The 24,296-nt window shown below is 37.4% G+C and overlaps 1 protein-coding gene across 13 annotated transcripts in view; it reads right to left on the reverse strand.

Annotated features, from left to right (window-relative positions):
- Positions 1-24,296, reverse strand: part of FRY (FRY microtubule binding protein) — a 219,843-nt gene that overhangs the window by 59,629 nt on the left and 135,918 nt on the right. For all 13 annotated transcript variants that reach the window (XR_015284705.1, XM_086881617.1, XM_086881613.1 and 10 more), the window contains 16 exons: positions 20,271-20,526; positions 19,007-19,189; positions 18,029-18,115; positions 16,604-16,863; positions 16,078-16,267; positions 15,162-15,286; positions 14,917-14,974; positions 12,203-12,294; positions 11,822-11,994; positions 10,588-10,748; positions 9,665-9,775; positions 8,309-8,463; positions 6,160-6,259; positions 5,685-5,856; positions 3,691-3,947; positions 3,176-3,322 (listed from right to left, as the gene is read on the reverse strand). Coding sequence is in view for 12 of the 13 variants with exons in the window: in XM_086881617.1 (XP_086737743.1) it covers positions 3,176-3,322; positions 3,691-3,947; positions 5,685-5,856; positions 6,160-6,259; positions 8,309-8,463; positions 9,665-9,775; positions 10,588-10,748; positions 11,822-11,994; positions 12,203-12,294; positions 14,917-14,974; positions 15,162-15,286; positions 16,078-16,267; positions 16,604-16,863; positions 18,029-18,115; positions 19,007-19,189; positions 20,271-20,526 (2,527 nt within the window). In the remaining variant the exon portion in view is untranslated. The remainder of the gene's footprint in view (positions 1-3,175; positions 3,323-3,690; positions 3,948-5,684; positions 5,857-6,159; positions 6,260-8,308; positions 8,464-9,664; positions 9,776-10,587; positions 10,749-11,821; positions 11,995-12,202; positions 12,295-14,916; positions 14,975-15,161; positions 15,287-16,077; positions 16,268-16,603; positions 16,864-18,028; positions 18,116-19,006; positions 19,190-20,270; positions 20,527-24,296) is intronic.

The raw sequence follows: 24,296 nt of genomic DNA on the forward strand, positions 1-24,296 counted from the left end.
TTCCCAGCAGACTGACTCTATGATTTAATTACTTTGAAGTTTTTGCTTACCATTCACAACGAATTGTTTATGTATATAACTATTTAACATGCACATCTAGAAAAGTGTAGCTGTGGCCACAAAAAGTAAGCCAGGCTTTGAGCTGCTACTTGTATCTGTAAGCTAAGTAATAGCAAATGGAAGAAAGGCAGAGCAGTTATGTATACAGACTTCATGTATCCTGATTTGAAAAATCTGAGTATCATTTATAGAAATGCTGGAAATTTCTATAAATCTTTTAATAAGATCTCAAACCTGCACTGCAGCAGTGAGGATTTTTGAGATACTGAGGCCAAATTTAGCTGAATTCTTGAGGAAAAAATCCCTGATCACTATTAAAAGCAGAGACTCTCCCCAGCAAAAAATCACTTGATTCATAAACTGCTGGAGGTGGGAGACCATATAGGGAATATCTCTCTATGCTTGCCTGCTTGTTTTTAAAGATGTCCCTAAACAGATGCTTATAGTGGAGCTAATACATTAGGCTGAACTACCTGTTGGCCTCACCAAGTATTGCTGTTCTTATACTTTTAAATACTTCCAGTAAAATAACTTACTGCTTCTCTTTCCCTTTATTTTATTTTTTTTTCCTTACAGAAAATGCACATATATAAAGTCTCCTTTACTCTACTAAGCTAAAAATTTCCCAGGGACTTTCCAGAGACAAATCCATCTTCTTCCCGAGGCTCATTTCTGGTTGGGCTCACAGTGCCACTTTCAGCTTCTCTCACTGCTGAAGGGGTCACGTTCCCAACACCGAGTCTCTGCTGAAGAGGTTCCTGAACTGTAAATACTCTAAGAAATCTTTCAGTACATTATGTGAAAGAATGGACAGCTCAGCAATTTGTACTGGGGCACTGGGAAAAAAATGCTTAAAGGAAACTTAAGAGACAAAGCAATTAATTTAGATGATAAAAAAAAATTAAAAAAATGTGAGTCAGGCACGCTTTTGGCTTGCACCCACACAGGGAGAACAGATGGCCAAAGGCACAAAGCAGCTGGTGACTGCCTTGGGGCACAGGGGGCTCCTAAAGGAGATGGGTAAACTGGCAAGCCTGCAGCTCTGTGGTCTTTTAAGCCCAGGTGACCTGGAACACTGTTGATAAACTGTCCAAATGATCTTTATTTGCTAACGTGTATCTGTTATCTACATGATAATGGAAGACACATGTTTATAATATCAGCAGTCTTGTGTAGTAGTTAACAGAGTTAGGCAGGATTTCTTATCTATGAACTCCAGGGCATTAGCAAAACACTGAGCAGATGCATGTGATAAGACCAGTGTATTTTCCTCTCCAGACAAAGCTATCAGTGAAGGAGTGACTCATAGGCACAGTCAGGCTTCCCACGGAAGCTAAAAAACTTTTTCAGATTCTGCAAAATCTGAGAATCAGACTTTTAACTCAACATTACAAAACACAGACTAACTGGGTGGTAGAAAACATAGGAACCTTGTCAGCTGCTGCTGCCACCAGCCATGAGAAGCCCAGGAAAGCCCCAAAGGCAAACCAGGGGATGATGAGCAGATGAAGCTGGAGATGTTCAGAACAGATAGCTCTCTTCCTGAAGTAAGAGGACTGTGCTATTCTGGAGGAGGACAGGACTGTGAAAACCAAGACTTTGAGGCAAAAAAAAGAATTTGAATAAAGAAGTGTGGGTGGAGGGGTTTTGAGGAAAGGCTGCTCGGAGTTGTGGGATGGCAACAGTTACGGAAAAAGGAGGCGCTGAAAGCTTTGGCTTGGCAAGTATCTGGACTGGGGATAAGGTATGTGAGGGGCTCCTGGGCAGGAGGTGACAGGGCTATGGGGCTTTTCCAGTCAGACTACATTAGGAGTCAAACATATGCTCAGCACAGGACTACTCCTTCCTCTCAGAAAACTGCCCCTGTTCCTTTTGTAAACTGCCAGAAATGAGGGTAACCCCTCATTTTCTGTTTTATCTCTAACAGGTGATTTCCACTTGTTCTCTGCCAACACAGATGGAGACCACCTTTGGGACTAATCCCAAATCTCTCACAGGTTGGAGGATGAGGCAGGTTGGAAAAAAGCTGGGAAGTCTCCCATCTAACCTCCTGCTCAAAGCATGGTCAACACTGAATGGAAAGCCACTGTAACAACTGAGGGAAAGATCTTATTTCAGATCAACCCCTTCATCTCCCTTTCATATAAACCTTGAGTTTGTTCTTGTACAAATTCCACTTTCAAATTTTTCTACTTTTGACTAGCCAGGCATATATATATATACATTGACTTAGAATGTAGACCCAACAAATGAAAGGAAGCAAACAGGATACCTATGGTACAACAACAACACTTTGAAGATTTTTATGGGCTTCTTTATTTTCTGTATTCTAACATGCATAGCAGTCATCATAAAAACTTTGGGCAAACTATTATTTCAGCATCTATAAATGACGTATATTTATGAGGCTTTTTAGATAAATTTCACCATATTAATAGTAATTTCATATTTATTTCAGGGAAGGAAATGGAAAGAGGCTAACTAATAAAACAACATATTGCAATTGGGCTGGAAAATTCACTAAATTTAGATTCTGTTTCACTCAGCAACTGAGAAATAAGGATCATGGGAATGGAAGTAGCCTGGTTTTCTCAGACAGCCTTGATTTTATTTTAAGTTGAATAATAACAATATCCAGCACAGTCTGAATTGCACATTGCAGCAACTGTTAGATAATTTATGACAGTAAAGCAGAGGCAGAAGTTGATATGGTAAGAAGTTTATAAAGGTTAACTATCTTCTCTCTCTTGAGATGTCCCACAAAAAGCTCTAGTCTGCTAAAGAAAAGGAACCAGCATTTTCTGGAAATTTATGGCCAGTCTCTGTTACTGTCCCCACTGACAGACATGCAAAGTTTCTCTCTGCTTGAAAGAAACCCATCTCTCACTTGCAATGGGGTGTGTTCTGCAGATGCAGGCTGAGATCTGAACTACTCAATTTCTTTTCTTAAATTTCAGTTTCCTGGCACTTTCATTCCTGCCATTTAATTTTGTACAGTGTGTTAGGGAGTATGTTGGTATTTCTTGGTTTTGATACAAAAATTCATTTTCTGCAGGAAATAGCTGTTTTATTCACTACAACCTGTAATCATAAGTAAATAAAGTGCAAAACTTACATAGGGTAAAAGGATGGTATCGCTGCTAACACCACACAAACTAATGAGGAACTGCAGTGTTATCCTAAGGTTGTTACTCCATTTTTCATTGTTGGCCAAAGCATTCCAGACATTTTCCATCTCTGGTCCAGGAATTTCATCTCCATACTGCAAAGAATCATAGGCATACATTCCTTGAAATATGCAGACTTCCAAACTAAAGCATGTCCTTTTAGAACATTTTCTCACGTAAAAACGCCACAGTGAAATGCTGTAAAAAGTTACAAAATAGTATTTTAAAAAGCTGCTTGACATATTTCAAGATGTAAACTCCATTTAAAACTATTTAGGTTCTGATCCACAGAAGGACTTAAATCATAAAAGAAAATAAAAGTCTTGAGGACTGTAAATTCAAAAAGTAGTCCTAAAATTAAGCAAGTTTTCCTTGATTGGCACAGACTGTTCTGTACAGACTGTACTGGCAGGAACTAACAAAAGTTTTACAGGTTAGTTTCTTTGTTAGATTTTTTTTTTACCTTGGCTGTCATATACATGAGATTATTAAGAACCAGGGAGGTGGCCTCAGGTGAGCCCCAGCCATTGCCTTTTAGTCCACTTGTGACTGCTATTTCCCCGTCCTTGTCCTTCAGTTCATCTTCTGGAGTGGTAGGGCTTGAGCCAGGGAGGAGCAGTCTGTTGTCTACAAGTTCAATATTATGAAGCCATGGCAGCAGATAGGTAAGCATGATCTGTCTTCCATTTGGATGTGTTGTTGGAAATCGCTGGCTTACCTCTAAAACAGTAAGAGTTGATAAGGACAACATATTTATTTATGATGGAAACCCTAAATACACTGCTTAAGTCACATTTCTGACGTTTGTTAGACTGCTTGATGATTTTTAATTAGCACACCATAAGCATACAAAACACTGAGATTGTTCTTGAGATTCCTGAAGACAGACATGGAATTAATGTTCAATAATAGCAAGCAATTTTCATGGCTTGTGTCTAAAATAACTAACTCAGTCTGGGCTTAGAAAGAGTACTTGTTACTGTGCCATGTTATGTATTTAGTGAGGTGGATGTCAATAAAGAGGAAAAAGGATAATTCAGTTACTGGTGGTTACTCTAGAATTCCAAGAGCTTTTGGAGAATATACAAAACTGTTCTACAGATTACAAATGCCTCACTTGCCTCCAGGTTTCTAAGCTATACTTTAAATAATAAGGCATTTATTATACTGAGTTTACAAAAAACATCTTGCATATATTGGGATCCTACTTCCTGTGGGAATGTCTATAAAATTCATAGCTGGCTGTCAGTTCAGGAATGCTTGTATACAGCACTTTATATAGCTTTCAAAAGAAGGAACTGGCACTGTAAAGAAAAGGGATTTGGAAAATCTGGGATAAGAAACACAGCTTCCTGCCAAAGTGAACCACATTATCTCTCTTTGCCAGAATTCTTCAGTAAAATCAGTAGAGCAAGCATTTCCTTTTTTCACTTACTGCCTGGTTTTAAAAATCATGAAGACACACACTGTTCTGTCCTCCTTATGATTCTAGATGTACAGAAAGGGTGTCTCACTTGGACTGTAATATCCTGTATATCTGAGATTTTTTAAATGATACAGTTGTTACAGCAACATGAGTAGACAATAACAGAGACAGTGAACAGCATTAGCTTAATGACAAATGAGCCATCAGAATTTCCCTACACCAGTTATAAATAACTCATGGTATCTTGGGCACTGAGAAATGTAAGGGTGATGTATTGTTCCATTACCCCCCCTCCAGCCCCTACAGACTGAGTAAAAACAACAGAAAGGGATTTTAAGAGACAGTAAAAATTCCCACGATTACAGACAATTTGCATTCTGTTATTTAAAAACTAGAGAAACACATAAGATTGATTAAAGATAGGTCTCAAAACACCACTGCTCCCAGGAATGGCCTCACAGTGGTCATATTCTGAATTGTGCTCCTGCAGGTCTCATTCTTTAACATTTTTCTCAGTAATCCTGAAAATATGTATTTCTGATAAAATTAAAAAAGGTTGGACATGCAGATGTGGCAAATAACAGAAGGTAGAGATCAGTCAGAGTGATTTGAATCATGGGTAGAACTGGACACAGGCAATCTATCTGCCCAAAGTTCAAGTCACATTTATATAAAATGAAGAAATATATCCTCACAAGTATGGTCTATGTAAATCCATGCGTAAGAAGAATCACATAAGAACCCATCATAGGAGAGTTTGCCAATGTCATTTTAACTCATTCAGAGCACTTGTAATTTCAAAGTTACCCTAAGATCACATAAGTGGCACAGAATCCCCAAGGAGGAAGAATTCTGTACTTTGTGTGAGTACCTCTAGGAAATATATATTGGATTCCAAATCTGATTTGACCTGAACCAGAATAAAAATAGGTCAAGCTAAATTTATAAACAGAACTGTGGTTCAAAATGGTAGCTGTCCAGCATTTGCACAAAAACGTAAAGGAGATAGAAAGTCAAACAAATACAGGTACCTGAAAAAAGTGGAAGGGTAAGTTCAGGATACATCCTTGCTAGTTCATATGAAAGAAGGGCAAGTGAGACACTGTAAAGAGGTGGCAATGGACCATGTGTCCCGTACAAGATACTGCCTGGTCTTTGCTCAGCTACCTTTTTTGAATAAACAAAAAGCTTTGATTCAAGGATCTATAAAAGACAAAAGAGAAAAAAAAAGGAATGAGACAATAAAAACTCATTAAATCAGGAAATAGCAGCATTTGAAGTTTAGCTATCAGAGAATGCTCTGTATGTTTCAGAGTATATGCTCTGAATATGAAAGACACTGTAACATTCATTTTTATATAAATATTAGTGTAAGTTTTTATAGCCAAGACAAAACGAATTGTCTATTTTCAAAACAAAACTCACGTGCAAGTAACAGTACTTTATAAGAAGTTCACCAAAAAAGTCTCCAAGGATAGGAAGAAAAAATAAGTAGGTGATACATGCCTGCATAAGTTGCATGGAAATTTCATAAATCTCTCTGTTGGTGTCAGATGCCTTGAACAGCACCAAATTTAAAAGCGTCACGATATCAAAAGGATAGTTCCTAGAAGAACAAACAGAACATTTTTGTGAATGCTGGTGAGGAATGCAGATTATATTCACTCTGATTTTCCCTGTAATACAGTCTAAAGAGAATTTCATCTTTCTTTTTTTCTCTTCTACCATCAGAATATGGGAAAGGGAGTTCTTATGAATACACACTGCTTGATCAAAGGACCATCTGGTGAATGAGAAGAAAGAAAGGATTATTTATAATTATCTTAGACTCATGGTTAAGAATGCACTGAGCTATCCACAATGAGAAATGCAATACCTGTGTCTATGACTGTCAATTCATTTTAATTTATAGCATAAACTATTTACAGGACAGGCTGACACCCATGAAAGCAAATGGGGAGCATGAAAATTTCCAGGGATAAAGAATTTCTTAAGCCAAGCTGCAATCAAAACAATCCCTTTGGACAAAATACACTATCTCTGACATGAACATTCCGTGGTATTAGACAATTCTATGAAAATTGTTTTCAAAGAGTAAACATGAAAAACTTCTTCAAAAAGTCTTCTATCTGTAAAGTCAGCATCAATTGCAGAGGTTAAACATATCAAAGAGTTAATGAGAATATTGTTAGAGGAATAAATCCCACAGTGTAATATTTGGATTTGCACTAAATAGGTTTCTGTTTTCTCATGATGGTTTAAAAATGTACCGATTGAATTGTGAACCATCAATTTACCACCCTAGATGTCAGCTACAGTGCTCCTGGATGGCTGCAGGATGCCTATTTGGACTTTTTAACATGGCAGATACATGTGTGGCATGGATAATTCCATATACTAGCTGCAAGCCAAGCTCTGTAACTGGCTATTTGCCCTTCCACTGTTGAAAAAGTAAATACAAAAAAAGAAAAGAAATTAAGGGAAGTGGCTTCTTTGTAGAAAGCTGGATGGACTTCATCAATTGCTGCTCGTTTTACAGGTAGTTTAAGCAGTGGTCTCCTGATACATCTTGATGACAGAGGAAAAACTATTAACAGCTTTCAAATATTAATAAAAATTCTCAGCTTGCTAGAAAGAGGAGTTTCCCCTCTAAAAAAGTCATGAAGGTAATAATCTATCATAAAAAGATAATTTTTACTGTAAAAATGGAAAAGATAATTTTTAGGTCACAGTGGCACAGGTAACACAACTTGAGGAAAAAAGACTGGCTGAAACTGCTGTGTTTCCGTGTTAATAAAAATAAAAACCCTGTTAACATAACTGAATTTGGAAACACAAAATTCCATTCATATTTTAAAAATCTTCATATAACACAGTCTCTATTCTAGTTGTTCCTGTGAGAACAAAACAGCTTTGCAGGAAAACTATTAAATACATGAGTTATTTTGATTTTCCAAATCCCAATTATTTCCCCATTGAGTATTCCTCTATGCTGATCAGACATCTTGCCAAATTATTTTTGTGAAGAGTAAATTTTCACATTTATTTTAATTAGATGAAAAATACTGCATGATTTAATTTCTCTATGAATTTTGTCTTTGAAAACAATAAAAGAGATAGAGTTTTATGAAGGCCTGACACAAAAGCAATATTTTTATTCATGTCTTCATGTAGCTTGTGCTTGCTCAGCATTAGCAGTAATGAAGATACCAGTTGTCAGGAAAGGAGCTAAACAAGTCAAATGAAAGCCAGTTTAGAAGAAGAACATGACTTTCAAGATAATGACATGTCAAAATAATGACTTTCCAGCTATTGATATTTAAAACATTTTTCCTTTTATAAATTACATAAAAAACCACGCCAAATCTTTTGAAACCAGATTTACGACCGACATTCAAATAAAACTGTTGTAACTTCTTTTGTATCTTTCTAAGCAAAATAGCATCGAAATTCCCCAGATTTCAAATATACCTATAGTAAGAATATCTTCTACCAAGCACATCACTTTGTTTTCAGAATCATAAAAATCAAGCGATACAGTCCCAAGAACTGTTTGAGAAGGCATGAGCGTGACCAACAACTCCTAACAACACAGTCAGCTGAACCTTCAGTTTTCTTCACATTTGAAAGCGTAGGTTAAAAAACTAATGAATACCTGCTTCCACACACAGTTGCAATGGCTTTGAAACACCCAGAGGCAAGCTGGTATGATCCTGTGTAACATCGATCTATAGCCCAGTTGAAGAGATTGATTTGATCAGGATTCAGTTCTAGCAACAGGACTACAACTTCACAGCCAAGCTGGTGAACCTGAGAAGATGTCAAAACATGATTGATGGGGTCAGATATGTTCATTCTCTAAAATTCTCAGAGTAACATAGGCAAACAGGGTAAAAATGGCAAATTCAAGTATGTAAAAAGAAATCAAAACGTTGGTAATACATTTATTTTAGGGATAGCAGAGTTGGAATGTGACTCAGGTTTCAATACTCACCGCTTGAAAAAACGGTATGTACATAGGGTACATAAATGAAAAAAAATTTTCCAAAATTAGGCACAACAACAAAAAGAAAAAAAGCAAAATTTTTGGAAAATCTAAGATTCTTGATAGGAGTTCCTGGGCAACTTCATTTTATATCACTTAACTGACTTCATGTGAATTTCAAAGAATGACAAACTTTTATGTTTATCCTTCTTTTGACTAACACAGAAGCAAGGCAGACGAAGAAAAATACCTTTTACAAGACTGAAAACTTGTATGTTTAATCCAGCAACATCAAGCAATCTAACGACTCTCCCTGCAGACCATGAATTGCTTAGTCCTGCTGCCACCACTGCTACAAAAACATCACAGCTAAGGCTTGGACTTCATGTTCTTTCAGTACAGGATAGTGTTGGTACACCAAACACTAATGCCTATTAATATTCTGTCACCAAGTGTAGGTGACTGCTTGTAGAGAGACTGCATATCAATTGCACGTATCTTTATAGCTCTGTCCCTACCAGCATTCCAAAATCCCATGTAATTTCTGAAGGATTTTCTCTGCAGCTATTCATCCTTTCCTTAAAATGTTCAACCATTTTTTTTTCCTAATCAATTACCATTTCCACTATTCCCTATCTTCTAGCTGCTTCACATGCATTTATTTAGGTTCTGCTATTTACCTTTCCTTAGCAGAGTTAGGTGTGCTGGCATGAGAGTTTTAGGGAGAATAGCAGAACAAAGTGCAAGATACCAAAAGGGAAAGATTGTTGTCTCTCTCTCTCCATTCAGTACAAATCACCAGCCTACTCCTCCTTAACCACAGAGGCAGTCCAACCAGCTAAGAACACAGAACCATGACTGTGTAGGTACAAAGTCAAAGCCCATCTTCACAGAAATGGAAAATGGCAAGAACAATCCATTACATGTTCTTTAAGAAGGAAAAAAAAAAAACCACTTTACAATCTCTTAACTCACCCAGCACAGTGAGTAATTGTCCACCAGTGCTGCATTTTGGTCAGTACTTACACGTAAGTCTTGACAAGCCAGAATGTTGTCAAGCCATTTGTAAAGATATCCATCGGGGGAAAGACCAACATTATCAAACACAGGTCCACAGCAGAGCACAGCTGACATGGCCTAGAAACACATGAAACTCCAGTTACACAAAAAGTAACACAATGAGCCTTTCTGAATGATTTGAGTCCAGGCTAACAGGACTGACACTTGCTTTCTGTTTGGAGAGAACTATGGTGAAAATGGTAACAGCTGGCTGCTAGAATTCAATAATTATTTTGCTATAGATTTTATTGGATTCTAGATCATGCTCAAAGCATTTTGGAGGGAGTACTATCTTCAAGATATATTTTGTCATTTTACCCAGCATTCACTAATCAAGCTACAAAAACAAAATATATTCAGATGTTCCAACAGTACGTTACTGCAAAAATTAAAACTGTCTTACAGCAAGTGGTGCAGCTTATATAAGTACATAACCTATTACTTTCCCAGCTTACTCATGCAGGGGAATTGCAACTGGTTTTGCCACATTATTACTGAGCATATCTCTAGGCAAGCGTGGGAGGCATTCCTGAGATGTACATTGGTGCCGATTCAGTATCCTCAGGTACTGAATCAGAACTACACCTAATTTCAGAGCCTAAGATCTCCTTGCTGCATCTGCTAACCCATTAATGAACAGCTAATTCAAAATTTCAAACTGCACTCTGGTTTTTAAAATAATTAGCCTTGAAAAGTGTCAACAAAGAAAAAAATATATAACTTCAGTGCTATATTCTATGATACCATTGTACACTTACATATGAGCATACAAGTCTGCATCAAGTATGCCAATTCAAATTTCTTTGAAATAAAAGGAAATAGACCCCACAACTACTTGTATTTTCACTGAAAATTTGCTGTTACTGGTTTGTACAGTGAACCTTTAGTACCTTTAAAGCACAATACTGGTATCTTGTAATCTGGTGATTTCTATCACTGTAGCGGTCCAGTGGTGTGAACATAATACTGAAAGGTCCTGCCCACTGGCTGAATAAGATGAACAGGTGATGCCTCAAGCTCTGCTGAGGGAAGAGGAATCTCCTGTGGTGAACTAAGAGAACAGAAATAATAGAAATAGTTGTGATTTGTTAATATTAAATACATATTCATGTAGCACAATGATGACATGATTTTCAAATTTTTACAAAAAAGGAGGGGTTTTTATGTGTTCGACATACGCTTACTCTGAAGTATCTAAGTGCCTTTAAAAAATCTAACCAAGTGAGTAAGATGCATCTTATTTCTAAGAACCTTCAGTTCTGAATTAATGTGTAGTTATGCAAACACGTACATCTGACTACAGAAAAGCATTTAAGAATCTAATTATAAAATCAGGGTTTTTCACTGTCTCCTGCATTCCTTTAGTGGCAAATATTTACTTGGTTTTTCCAATTCTTCAAATTTGAGCCTAAACAATACATGTGTCTTACTCTAATACAGTAATAGGACAATAAATAAAAGAAACCTGGTGGCTCCTTGTTTATGATAAATATGTGGTATATATTCTGAACAGCTGAATTACCCAAGCAAATAAAAAAAAAGCCTCAGACCTCATCTTCCAGTAGTTACACTGAGGCCTTTAAAGCAGAGGCTTTCTTTGCTTTTTTGCTAATGTATTTATGTTATATTTCTGAAGTGATATTGCAATATATAAAAAGCATGGAATCAACTGAATAAATCTTTATGATACAACTGGACTCAGGTAACATAGGATACTGTCTCAACACCTTGGGCAAGTTTTTCACTGCATTTAATATTGCACATTGTCTGCACCTAGTTGTATTTTTCAAGGTCTGTCTGAGTTTATGAAGTCTGGCAATTGAGTCAGATGGGGGAAAATAATGCCTTGTGCCAAAATAAATCTGGATTCCCTGGAGGTCACAGACAATTTCTTTGCTAGGCTTTTAAAGAGGTGATTCTTAGACATGGCTATTACAAGCTTCATCAAGCTTTATTGGTATTTTTATTTCAATCTTAGACCTCTGAACACTTTTTCTCCCCCTACATTCTACTTTGCATTCATTATATGAAAATTCACAAACAGTGAAAAAAGCACAGACAAAAAAAAGAAACAAAAAATTACTTTCCCAATACCTACATTAAATGCATAATTTAGCTCCATACCTGGAACACACTGAATCAAGTTGGCAATCATTGCACTGAAATGTGCTCTCATATCCTTAAGGATCTCGACTTCTTTATCATTTTCAGCCTCCAAAAGCATGCGAGTCAGATCAACATACTCTAAGAACAAGGCTCCAAGGGCTAGTGTATCTCTTTCTAAGGCTCCATTTGTACTAGCATAAAGGAAAGTTTCACATTAATATAGAATAACAGAGTTATATATTATACTACAGTTTTCTGCAGAAATGCATGCAAATGTCTCCATGTCTGATAGACCAGACAATTCTTCAAACAACTTACTGACATAATCTCAGTGTGGCAAACACTGAAAATTGTTTCACATAAAAAAAAATCAATATTTATGATGAATGATAGTTCTACCTGTCACTTATAACACCAGCATCAGCAAGGAGTTCAAAAATTCGCAGCAGCTGCAGCCTCAGCAGATCTCGTCGTTCTCGACGTTTCTTGTTCTTGGAATTTAAAATAACAACCGTGTTTATATGCATAGGTGTGCACATTAAAAACTAGCAGCTTCAGAAATGCCAGTATTGTAGTGAAATTTAAGAATTCCAGTTCAAGAATTTTCTTCACAGAAGAACCCCAGTACTTTTGGATATTTCACTAAAACATTGTTCTTATACATCAACAAAGAACTGAGTATGACCAATTTTTTGCCTTTGTAACTATTCTTGAAAAAAAATTGTTAACAACTGCCTTAGTACTTACTAAAAATGTGGAAATGAAATAATGAAATAATGGATTAAAATAACTAATATTCAAGGTCCCTGTACCAAAAGCCCATGCTATCTTCAGGTAACAGGGATACTCATGTTAGTTTAGTGTCATCTAGTTTGGGTGCTGGAGGCTCTCATAGAGCAGAACGTATATCCAGACACAAGGAAGGTATCCTAGTGATTAGCCATTGCCAACTTGGCAATGCTGCAGCACACCATCACTCACATTCAAGTGAGCTCCTAGCAGACACCACTCCAGTCCAGTGCTGGGTGAGTTGACTGCAGGGGTTTTTCCCACAGTAATGTACTCCTCCCACAGAACAGGACTGCATGGTGTTAACTGGCTCACTGTATCTCGCTGCCTCCTTGAAAGCTGTCCTTTCTGTCTTCTACCTTTCCTGGAAAGATGTGAATGCAACAAGGCCCACTCTTTGCTGAAAGGCTAAATTGACCTGTTTGTATCCTGTATCTCCCCTGAGCAAGAAAAACATCAGAAGGTAAAAATGCTGCTGTTGCACTCGAAGGTACAAGAAAAGCTCAGAGAAAATGCAGATTTTGCTCTTCAAAACTGAGCAATACTGAGATCAAAGGCTTATCTCTTCTAGGACTCTGTCTCTGTCCATGGCCAGCAGTAGATGTGTGGGAGTACAAAATGATGCTTAGGCTGGTATTCTGATCCAGAACTGGCAGAATTGCAGCATCCCAGCCAAAGGTTTTATTCAAATAATTATGCCATTTGAATTGTTCTATTCAAAGCCCTGTTTTTCTCCCGTTACACCTTTAAGGTTCCAGGAAGCACATGTAGAGAAAAAAGCAGTTTTACTGTAATACAATATTTACCAGACACAGCTGCCTCCTGCAGCAGTGTCAGAGGTGATCTGGCAAGCTCCATGCCAGCGCCCACAGGGCTGATCCTGTGTAATGTCCATTTTGGTTTATCCCTGCAGCTCTTGGCCATGATGGGAATTCTCTTCCTAGTCATAGCATATGTTCAAGGACATTGTTTCTGGTGTGTTGGATACCTGCCTGCTGACATGGAGGCCTCCTCTGTTCTCTACACAGCCCATACAGTCACTCCTGGGTTTCCAGGTGGCACTGCTTGCAGGAAGGTGTTCCATTTATTCATATCAGGAAAAATACAGGACTTAACACTGCAGTCTCTTGTTCTCATATTCCTCTACTGAGAATTCCACGTGCTAAATTTGCTCTTACTGCATACAGTAAACCTCTGAATTCTAGCAATTCCTTTCCTGAGGGTACACTGGATATGTATGTCTCCAGAAAAGGCTTTTCAAGTCTAAGTTGTCTTAAATGGTGCACAGACAAAATGTAGAAGTGGCTGCACTAAGGTACATTAATCCACTTCTGCCCAGTATCAAAACAAGTGACCTTCAAATCAGTGACTTCATAGGGATGGAAGCCACACAACTGAATTGAGGTGTGAAGCAACACAGAATGGAAGTTGTTGCGGATGTTTACCAGGCACAGAATTATTAATTGTTCATGAGCCATCTCAGATTGCTATCTTGGAGCCAGATGGAATGGTCTGAAACTGAGATAAGGAGGGAAAACTGAGCAGAGCTTGAGTCCAGTAGTGAAGCTCTCCCCATGGCTTTTCTGTTTAGCTGCATAGACACATCCTGCAACAAAACTGCTTACTGAGGCTACAGATTTTATCACCAGAAGCTTTTAAGAACACAGAATTCTCTCTTGTGTGGATTGGAAAATCTGTCGGGAGCCCTTCCATCACTACCTTCTCTTGTGAAAAAAGAGCACACTGTAATGAAGGTGAAAACTGATGAATTTGTCAATTAACTGATGGTGCTTAGAATGAGTCCTGTGCCATGTGATCCAGGATGACCCTGCCTGAGCAGGGAGCTTGGACCACTTTGGTCCCTTCCAGCCATTCTTTGATTCTGTGATTCCATGAAGTTGAAATAGGTGACCCTGCCTGCCCTGAAAATAAAAGCACATCTAAACACTGCTATAAAATGTGCTTGTAGCTGTGTTAAAGCTTTTTTTTTATTATTATTTTTTTTTAATCTTTACTTTTCAGATACTGAATGTGAATTTCCAGTATATCCAAGCTGTGTATCAGGGGGTCCATACTGGATGGGAAATATTTTGCTCATAATGAAATTCTATATTGTACATTTCAAATCACTGACAGAATTTAAACTGAACTAGGTTTTAATTGAATTATTTTAAATTATGCCATTAATAAAATTCTTGTTGCACACAGAACTTAATTTGATAGTGCAAAAGAATAATTTGTATTTCAAACAGACAGAATTACTACTTTTAATATAATTTTTCATTTAAAAAAAAAAACTATTAGATTTTATTTTTGCAACTAACCTCTGGTCTTCTTTCTAGGGCTTCTTTCATTAGTGGGTGGAGTTCTTCTACTAATTCCCTAAATTAAAAAAACATAAATACTTGTAAACAAAGTAATGTCCTTTGAAAAGCATAAATATTTTATCCAACATATAAAAACGAAGCTCTAAAGTGCAAATAAAAATTTCAATATATACTTCAATTATAACAAAAATAAAGCACTTGTATTAGAGTCAAATAACTGAATATGGTAAGTGGAGAAGTACCTGAAAACAAGGGAATTTGTTCTTCCAAATCCTAATACGAGTGATTCTGTTATTTCTATGCTTTCAAGTCTCATCAAAGGAACTAGCTGCTTTAGTAAGACTCCAACAGATGGAGTTCCAATAGCCTAAAATATATTAAAATATTGTTGAATTAAATTTTCAGGATATCAGTATTATGTAAGCACAATTTTTTTAACAAATGAACATTGAGTGAGAATCAATACGAATTATAAAAACATGCTGCAATGATTTTATCATTATGGATATCAATCCACCAATCTAACTGGGTATCTGCTACCTGACAATCAGCTCAATAATGCCTAACATGTAAATACATCTGGGAAATCTCTTTGCTTTAGTTCAGATTATTGTAATTTATTTAATTTGTTCATTAACATATTAATTTGCTTCATTAAAATATTCCAGTAATTGCATTTGTGGAGCTACTGCTCCTCTCAGGTTGCTACTACTTGAAAGTGTATTTTTTATATTATTGTTTCTGACAGGCATATATCTAACAGGAATACAGTTTGCGTTCAGAAATCTGCTTTATTGTTTAATGTTTTAAATTTACAAGTTGGACTGCTCTACAAGGAAAGAAAGGGGATGACAAACTAAAGTTAGCTTCAAAACACATATCCAGACCTTCTACATTTTGAATGCATGTATCCCAAAATGCAAAAAAAGGGGGAAAAAAAAAAAAAAGCAATATATTGAAAATACCATGGTTTTTGCCAAATATTTATCAACACATCATATCATACATATGTTTTAGTTATTAATTATATGTATTAAGTAGTTTGCATGTATCAAAATATTCCCTAACTGAAATACTTTCATCAGGATAGGATTTTGCATGCAGATGCAGCTTAAAATTTTCCTAAACAAATAGTTTACTTGTAACAGATTGCATCACCTTGTTATCATAGTTCATCGTTCCATCAGGAGTGGTAGCCATGATCTCTGGTGTTGAAGCTCGCAGATGTCCTGGGCTCATAATACTGGGCTTTGCTACTCCAAAACACAGAATAAGGTAGTTTCTCCACAAAGTAACATAGTTGTCTCCACTGCCTGCTGTACTTGTTTTCTTTGCATTAACAGGAATACTAGAATTTAAAAATAAATCATAATTCTTAAAACGATCTTCCAGTCTTAATTACAAGTACTAAAATATTAATTACAGTATTTTAAAGTATTTTAAGAGGGAATAAAACATGCTATGTATCTACCAGCTGCAATTCAACATGACATGATACCCAGGAAAAATCGGTGAAGGTATAAAACTGGAGTTTTCTACCTTACAAGTTGGAATTATGAAACTCAAACCTGCAGGGCACCTTGCAGGATGTGTGGACTGGTACTCAAACATGAGACCAAAGGAAAGCTCATATTAAAATCACACAGCCCACATGAAAGAAAGTGAGATGCAGATTGCCACTTACTTTGGATCCACCAGAGGCATTATCAGCTGTAGCCTCGTGAAGGCGTATGGCCAAGCATAGCTGAGAGCTGTAGGACAGTGTTTTGGTAGATTCTCCTGCCTAAGAAAACTGAAGAGGCAGAGAACCCACGGGTCTTTAACGGACTGGGCAAAAATCCAGACATGGGAAGGACTTTTCACATCATAATGGCTATTTACTAGGACAGCATTCCACTCCACCAGCCACTGCAAATCCACGCTGTGTGTTAACGGGATTGTTGTCTAAGGAGAGAAAAGATAAATTAACACTCCTTTCTGTACTAGTCAGAAACCAGGCACAGAGGCAACACATTTGCTTTGCTTTATTATTAATGAACAGAATGAAAGCACAAAATTAAAATCTTGGCCTCTAGAAACTGCAACCCAAACCCAAGTGCTGCTATTTATCAGACAAAATTCCTAATTCCTGTATTATGAAGTCAGAATGTCTCTTTCTTGCTCAATTTCTGTTTTCAGATGCAGAGGAGCCCAACCACCCCACCAGTTTAATGTCCCTTTCTGTGCTGGTTTTGGCTGGGGTAGAGTTTATTTTCTTCAAAGTGGCTGGTATGGGGCTGTGTTTGGATTTGTGCGGAACACAGGGTTGATAATACAGAGATGTTTTTGTTATTGCTGAGCAGGACATGCACAGACCCAAGGCCTTTTCTACTTTTTGTACTGCCACACTGGTGAGGATGCTGGGAGTGCTTGGGAGGCTGGGAGGAGACACAGCCAGGACAGGTGACCTAAACTGATCAAAGGGAGATTCCAGGCCGTGTCAGTGCATAAAGTGGGGGAAGAAGAAGGAAGAGGGATGTTTGTAGTGAAGACATTTGCCTTCCCAAGTCACCACTATATGTGATGGGGTCCTGCTCTCCTGGAGATGGCTGAACACCTGCCTGCCCATGGGAAGTGGTGAACTGATTCCTTGTTTTGCTTTGCGTGTGTGCACGGCTTTTGCTTTCCCAGTTAAACTGTCTGTATCTCAACCCATGAGCTCTCCAGCTTTTACCCTCCTGATTCTCTCCCCAGAGAGAATTCACCACAGCTGTGAATTACTCTGGAGTTTATGCTCAGGTGTGCAGGCAGGGCCACTTTCTAAGGACACAAGGGAGCTGAAGCTTGTCAAACAGATAAAGCAGTGAGTGCCTACAAAGTGCCTCTAGCATTAGGTGGTGCTAGCAGTAAGACTTTCTCAACTGTTCCTTTTTCTGTATGCAGTATCTTCCATATCCATAGTGCAATTACTTTCATGGAATAGATTGTCTGGGACATTGTGGAGCCTTGGGTAGATGGCTGGAGCCTTAAAGCTGTATGATTTCTTTGATTTTTAGCAGTATTATTTTTAGTATTTCATGTCTGATATTTGTTATGTAAACACAAGCAGTAACAGTAAAGTAGTACTTACTGAATCTGAAACAGCCACATGAATAAAGCTTTCAAGAATAGAAGAACTCAGCTGATCCATGACATCAATCATAGGCCTGTCATCATCCTGGATAACACAGAGAATACAAGTTTACTGCTCTTCTGACCCAATTATTTCCCTTCTTATGTTTCTGGGACATGCAACAGAAACATCTAAAAATTATGACATGAATCTGAAGTAGCTAAAACTATTCATTGTTAATGACGGGTTAACATTTTGTCTTTTTCAAATTAATCTCAGAACTAAGTCCAAGCTGTGGTTTGAAATGAAGTTAATTTGTGGCTATAGCTCACTGCTTAGTGGACAAAAGCACATATCAGAAAATCCCAAATGACTTGGGATAGCTGGTATCAAAAGACTGAAAAATTAGCTTACTGTTTATTGAAGCATTCCTTTGCCATGAACACACATATTTGTGTTCTTAGGCATTTTGATGGCTCACTGAGCTGTGACCATCAGTACACAACATGACTCTCCATATTTCTGTAACCATAAAAAGACTTAGAGGTCTTTACTATAGAAGGAAAACGTATGTGAATGACCTTAAAGGTGTCTTATGCTGTGGGTTTTTTCACTCACAATGGTATGCCACAGCAATGGGTTTCATTTCCAACATAAATTTATAAACTTGACAAAACAGAAATGACCCATGCAGTAATAAAATTTTTACAGTGTATTTTACATTCACATCATTCCAAGAGAAAATAGAAGTTGCTGTATATTCCCCTTCAAATTCTTTTACAGGGCATTTGCCATTCATGTTACATTGTTGAGTCCACAGAAAGGTTTGCAGTGTTAAGGCAAATAGAAATAGTAAGCTGAGATAAAATGCTATTTAATACACTAAGTGCATACCTGCTACACTGCAGCAATTACATTAAAAGCAACTGTAATGGCAATTTTGAGCTTTATCTTTGGGAAATTTTAACTCAGAGTTCCAGAAGAGAAAAGTCCTACCTCTGCCTGGCCAAGGGCCAAGAATAGAGAACGGATTTCTCTGAGGATTAAAACAGCCAGTTTCCGTGTCGCAACCTGGAAACTACACAGCAGAACCAGCGCGAATCCTTCGACTGCGTGCAGGACGTTAGAATAGGGGCTCCTTTCAGACTGCATCCTGTGGCTGGATCCATTCGGTATCAACTGTAGAACAGTGCAAGGGAGGGAAAATGGAGTGGTGGTGTTTGCAAACCACGTCTCCAAGAAACCACTAGGACATATAAAGAATCAAAATGCAGAGGCCATGTAGATGCTGGACTGGGAAACTTGATATATTCTCTGAAGCAATCAAATTTTGTTGCTTTAGGTTACTTTGTTCCACAAAAGCCATGTATGAGCTATGAGCAGAGTCCTTTGAGCAAATCCTTCCCTCTAATTTCCAATTAATCTTCCCACTTTTTTCCATCCTCCACTAAAAAAAGAATAATGGCAAACACAACACTTTTTCTACTCCAGACAGCATGTCCTCAGGTCTTTCTTGGGTCATGTAGCAGCCAACACCTTAGGTAGGTGGCCTCTAGAACCCAACCCCACCAGTAAAATGCAAAAAGATTTAATGAAAAGTATGTGAGAATCACTCTTTTCTACATTTTTACGTACTCCTGTTATTACCTATTAATTAATGGTCGTCTGTGATATAAAACACACATCTTGTTTGCCCAAAGGAAAACATACTCAAGTGTGATTAGTTTCAGAGATAAGAAGCCTAAAAATCATTTCTCATAATGAAAATATCTGTGGGACAGGGCAGATGGGAGAAGCAGGAGAAAAGCTGTTCAGTTCCCAGAAATGTTTGTAACACATGGAGACAGCAGGCTATGGTAACAATCAGGTTCTTTGATGTTTCTGAATCAACCAAGGGTAAAGAAGATGTACTTCACTCTTCACAGCATTCCCACTAGCATTATCAATCTGTTTCAGCCCTGGGAAAATGTCCTTCTGACACATCTACATACACATATTTCACTTCACGTGCTTTTGTTGATGCGCATATTTTAGTTTGACATGCATTCTCTTATGTTGCTCAACAACAACATCTGCTGTATTACACAAGGACATGGCTGTCCTCAAAAGACATGTGAACTAATTACCTAAAAAAATTTTGCATAGTGAATTCTTCTCAGGTGAGTAAATACAAACCACACAAACCACAGCGGTATCAAGGAACATAATTTCTGCCTTCAATTAGTAAAAATGCGAGGACACAGATCTCCTGATTTCATACCTCTGCAGATCTGGTTTTGGCCTGCTCAGAAGCTTTTCCTGGAGTGTGTATTACAAGCTTCCACTGCGTAAGCAATTGTAGCAGCAACTTCAGTGAAGTATCAAGAAGGGTATGATGCATATCATTCACTTCACGTAGCAGAAAATTAGTGAACCCGAAGAGTACGTCCTCCCGCCAGTCAACAAAGTCAACAAGTAGGCCCTGAAGAGAATTCTGTGCAATGTGTCGGAGTTCATCATCCATATGGATGGACAGCCTGTAAATAAATGTAAATGGCAGATAATAAAAGCTATAAGGAGTGTCTATCAGTACATGGCAGTGATGGAAAACTCCCACTGACAGTGGTGGATGATGCTATCATGGTTTCATTATTGCTGACCACAATTAACATCCTTGATCTGTTTTCTATATTGTAATTCTTGCTACAGCAGAAGATATTCACGGATCCAAAATAATTGTGCTCCCCTCCTGGGAAGTTTCTCCAAAGTACATAATTCGGAAACTTTTCTTAAACTAAACATATTTTTTATTTACTTATAACTCAGTAACTTCCATGTAGGTATGATAATAAAAGGCTTAGAAATAAATACATAATCTCAGAATTTATGGATTTATTTTTTAACACTAAATACAAAAATAAAAGAATCACAACAGGTCAGCTAACAGTTAGTTAAATTTTTAGCCAAGATACAAATCACAATAAATGAAAGCAAATCTTCAAAAGAATTAAAATGACGCATTTGAATTAAAAACTGCTTTATGCTTTAAATAACTTAGGATGAGGAGATGGGGAAAACATACTCATGACTTTTTATACTTTTAGAAACATGTTGAACACTCTCAAAATCCTTCTGAAAGATGGTGACATTTCAGATCCCATTTTCAAATTTCATTTTCTTCTTTATTTGCATCATGTTGAAGTCCTTCTCAACATCAAAAAAAAAATTATACTGTCTTTTGACACAGAAATCATCAAACCACTTCTATGTTAGAAGCTGGCAGAATAAAGTAAATTCAGATTAGTGTGTTCTGCAATTTTTGGTTCATTGCCTTTATGATGCATTTTGTTTTAATTACCCATGAGACTGTAATTTTCTGTAGGGTGTTAGAACTCATTTTCAAAGTATTTTATCTACATTTAATCTACACAGTTGAAAAGGAGGACTCATTATAATGAAATCGACAGAAAGCTAGGAGAAAAAAAAACCCCAAAATAGCAAATGGCGTGGAACCAAAGTCCATTCAGTTGGAAGTGTATGATGAGATGTGGTTCACAAAAAATCTGGTTCATTATAGCTGCCTAATTAGGAGGCAGGGGACATTTTATTTAACCGAAAAGGAAACAACTGCCATGAAAATTCACCCCTGGTGAGTACAACTCCAAAAATAACTGTTATGCTTTAATAACCACATGACTTTCTATATATATTTAGAAACACTTTATTTTGTTGTGCTAAGAAACGATCAGTTTTGTCTCCTTTTTGGAATGCCAAAACCAGATAAACAAGCAAAACCTTTCGAGACCACAATTAAGTCATCCATGAAATGACATTCACAATGACACAAGGCAGTAGCAGAGAAGAGGATACAAAAGACATCTCCTAAGCCCAAGTCACTGCCCAGTGGCATTATCTAAAGAAATGAAATTCAAATTGAGCATAAGAATGCATCTCTGTATTACCACTGTACGACAGGCAGTGCAGGAAGCAAGTACAAGTTTGTTTGTTTGCACTTGAGTCAGTTAAATTTAAGACCAACTCAGGAATTTTTAATGAATGGTTGCAGTGGGCAGTGAAAGGGCAAAAGGTGCAGTATATACTTGACATCTGCTTCATGGTTTATAATTTAATACAGCTGTCCTGGAAAAAAAGTCTAGCTGCTGACTTACAGACTCCTGAAAACCACCAAAAGACACATCTGTTGGGAGGATGAAAAACTCAAACCAAACTGTGAATACAAGAACCAATTAACTCAAAGATGTAACTGTATCTCTTGTGAAAAGAAAATATTTAAAAGCTTTCCATCTCAAGAGAACAGGCCCACAGAAATCCCTGGCAGAACAGCTTCTAGGCTGTTTCAAAAAACAGAGAAACTGAAACCTTACCTCCTCTATGTTTCTTGTCCCTGCATTGAGCCCAGTTTCTGACTCAGAACACAAAATATTGTAATGCAGAGCTCTCTAGACTTGCAGATGCGTACCTTCTGGGCCTACACTTTCAAAATTGGGATAAGTAGTCAGTCTGGTCTCAAATAAACATGGGGCAGTATACAGAATAGAAGCAGCTCTGGTGCTGGGACATTCTGGTGATTTACATTAAGTCTAGGCTGGGTATTAATTCTTTAAACAGTTCCTTACTTTCTTCTCTAAAGGTATGTTTTTGAAGACAGTTTTCAGTTCATGCTGTCCCAGGCTAAATAGACCTAATGTCTTCAATCCACTTATCTTTTTCCCCTCTTGTTCTCTGGTCAGTGTCTTCTTCACCTACAGTGCTCCAGCTTGCATACTGTTCTCCAAACCAGGCATCCTTTATATTGACTAGACCAGAAGAACTTTTTTGAAAACCTTCTAGACCTGTACATGTAAATAAGGTTAATCTTTTCATAGGAACATCACTTCTTTGCTTAGTTTGTGATCCTGCTCTGCAATACTGAGACCCTACCCAGTTGTTTCAACACCACTCCATGTGTCTTCTGAACCATAAACTGTTAACTGCTTTCCAAACTATTGTGTACCCACCTATTTTACCTCATTTGTGTTTCTCTTGCTTATACTGATGAGTATGACTTAAAACACCATTTCCAGAGTCTGCCTTCCTGGGGAAAGGCTGAGCATGTAATTGCTTCTGAGGCTGCTCTAGAGAAGCTTCCTCAGCTCCTCTTGATGTCTCACTTCTTTTCACAGTCAGAGTCAGCTAACTCAGCAAACTTATACGGCTTTGCATTGTCCCAGCAGGGCAATTACCCAAGAAATACTTAGAATCAGGGCTGACCTTTTCTGAATGAAGTTTGACAACAGAATAAAGATAAGACCAGTGGTTACACTGACAGTTGTGAGACTTAAGGAGAGTAGCATTAATTTATAAAGAAACTCACAGTGGTCTCCAAATTTTCTTAAGAGTAGTGACAGGTCTGACCTGGACAATGCTGTGATTTAAGAGCTGTGACCTGAATAGATATGTGCTTTTTTACCAGCTCAGTTAAGGCCATTAATAAGGATAGAACTCCAGTTAAAATATTGGATTAAAGGAAAACATGTCCTTTTAAATTTCCCTTAAGCAGAATGGATGCAACTGTTTAATAAGGTATCTGTATAATTTAATAATGTAATGATTTAAACCAACCTACAAGTGATTTATAGCAGACAATGTGAATTCAAGGAAATCAAGCTGGCCATGCACTGCAGCACACCTACTGCTGGCTGATGATTTAGTTGTTTGGCTGTCTGCACCCTCCACTACTACCAGAATCAATTGTCTCACGGATTTAGCACATCATGGGGAGTTAGCTGTTCATATAGCAGGAAAAACTGTTTTTGTATGTAGCCTTCTGGCTCCCACATCTGCTGTTCCCACATCTGTGATGTCTGAAAAGCAAGAACAGGGTGGCAAAGTTTGCTTTGCCACAGTTACCAGAGAGCAATATGCTGCAAAGCCCTCTTGGTTCAATTTAATACCATAATCCACTTACATAAAGAACACAAGCTGGAACCTTGGTCTTGGATACTTGAAGTGTATCAGACTTTCTGTACTGACTGGCACCTTTTATCATAATTATTTGTTACAAGTCACTGATTTGATGTCCTGAAACCTAAATGGTGTAGCATTCATGTCATAGACTACCTTGTTCAGTGAAGTCTACTCAGACAAATTAAATGGAGGGATATAATATTTTTTTAACTTATATTATCTTTATGTCTTACAATACTAATACTAATACTAATACTAATACTAATACTAATACTAATACTAATACTAATAAATAATGTTAAAAAAGGTTTTTGTAATATACCACATCTAGAATATGCTA

The sequence above is a fragment of the Cyanistes caeruleus genome, chromosome 3, assembly GCF_971803275.1.
Source record: "Cyanistes caeruleus chromosome 3, bCyaCae1.hap1.1, whole genome shotgun sequence".
Classification (NCBI taxonomy): Eukaryota; Metazoa; Chordata; class Aves; order Passeriformes; family Paridae; genus Cyanistes; species Cyanistes caeruleus.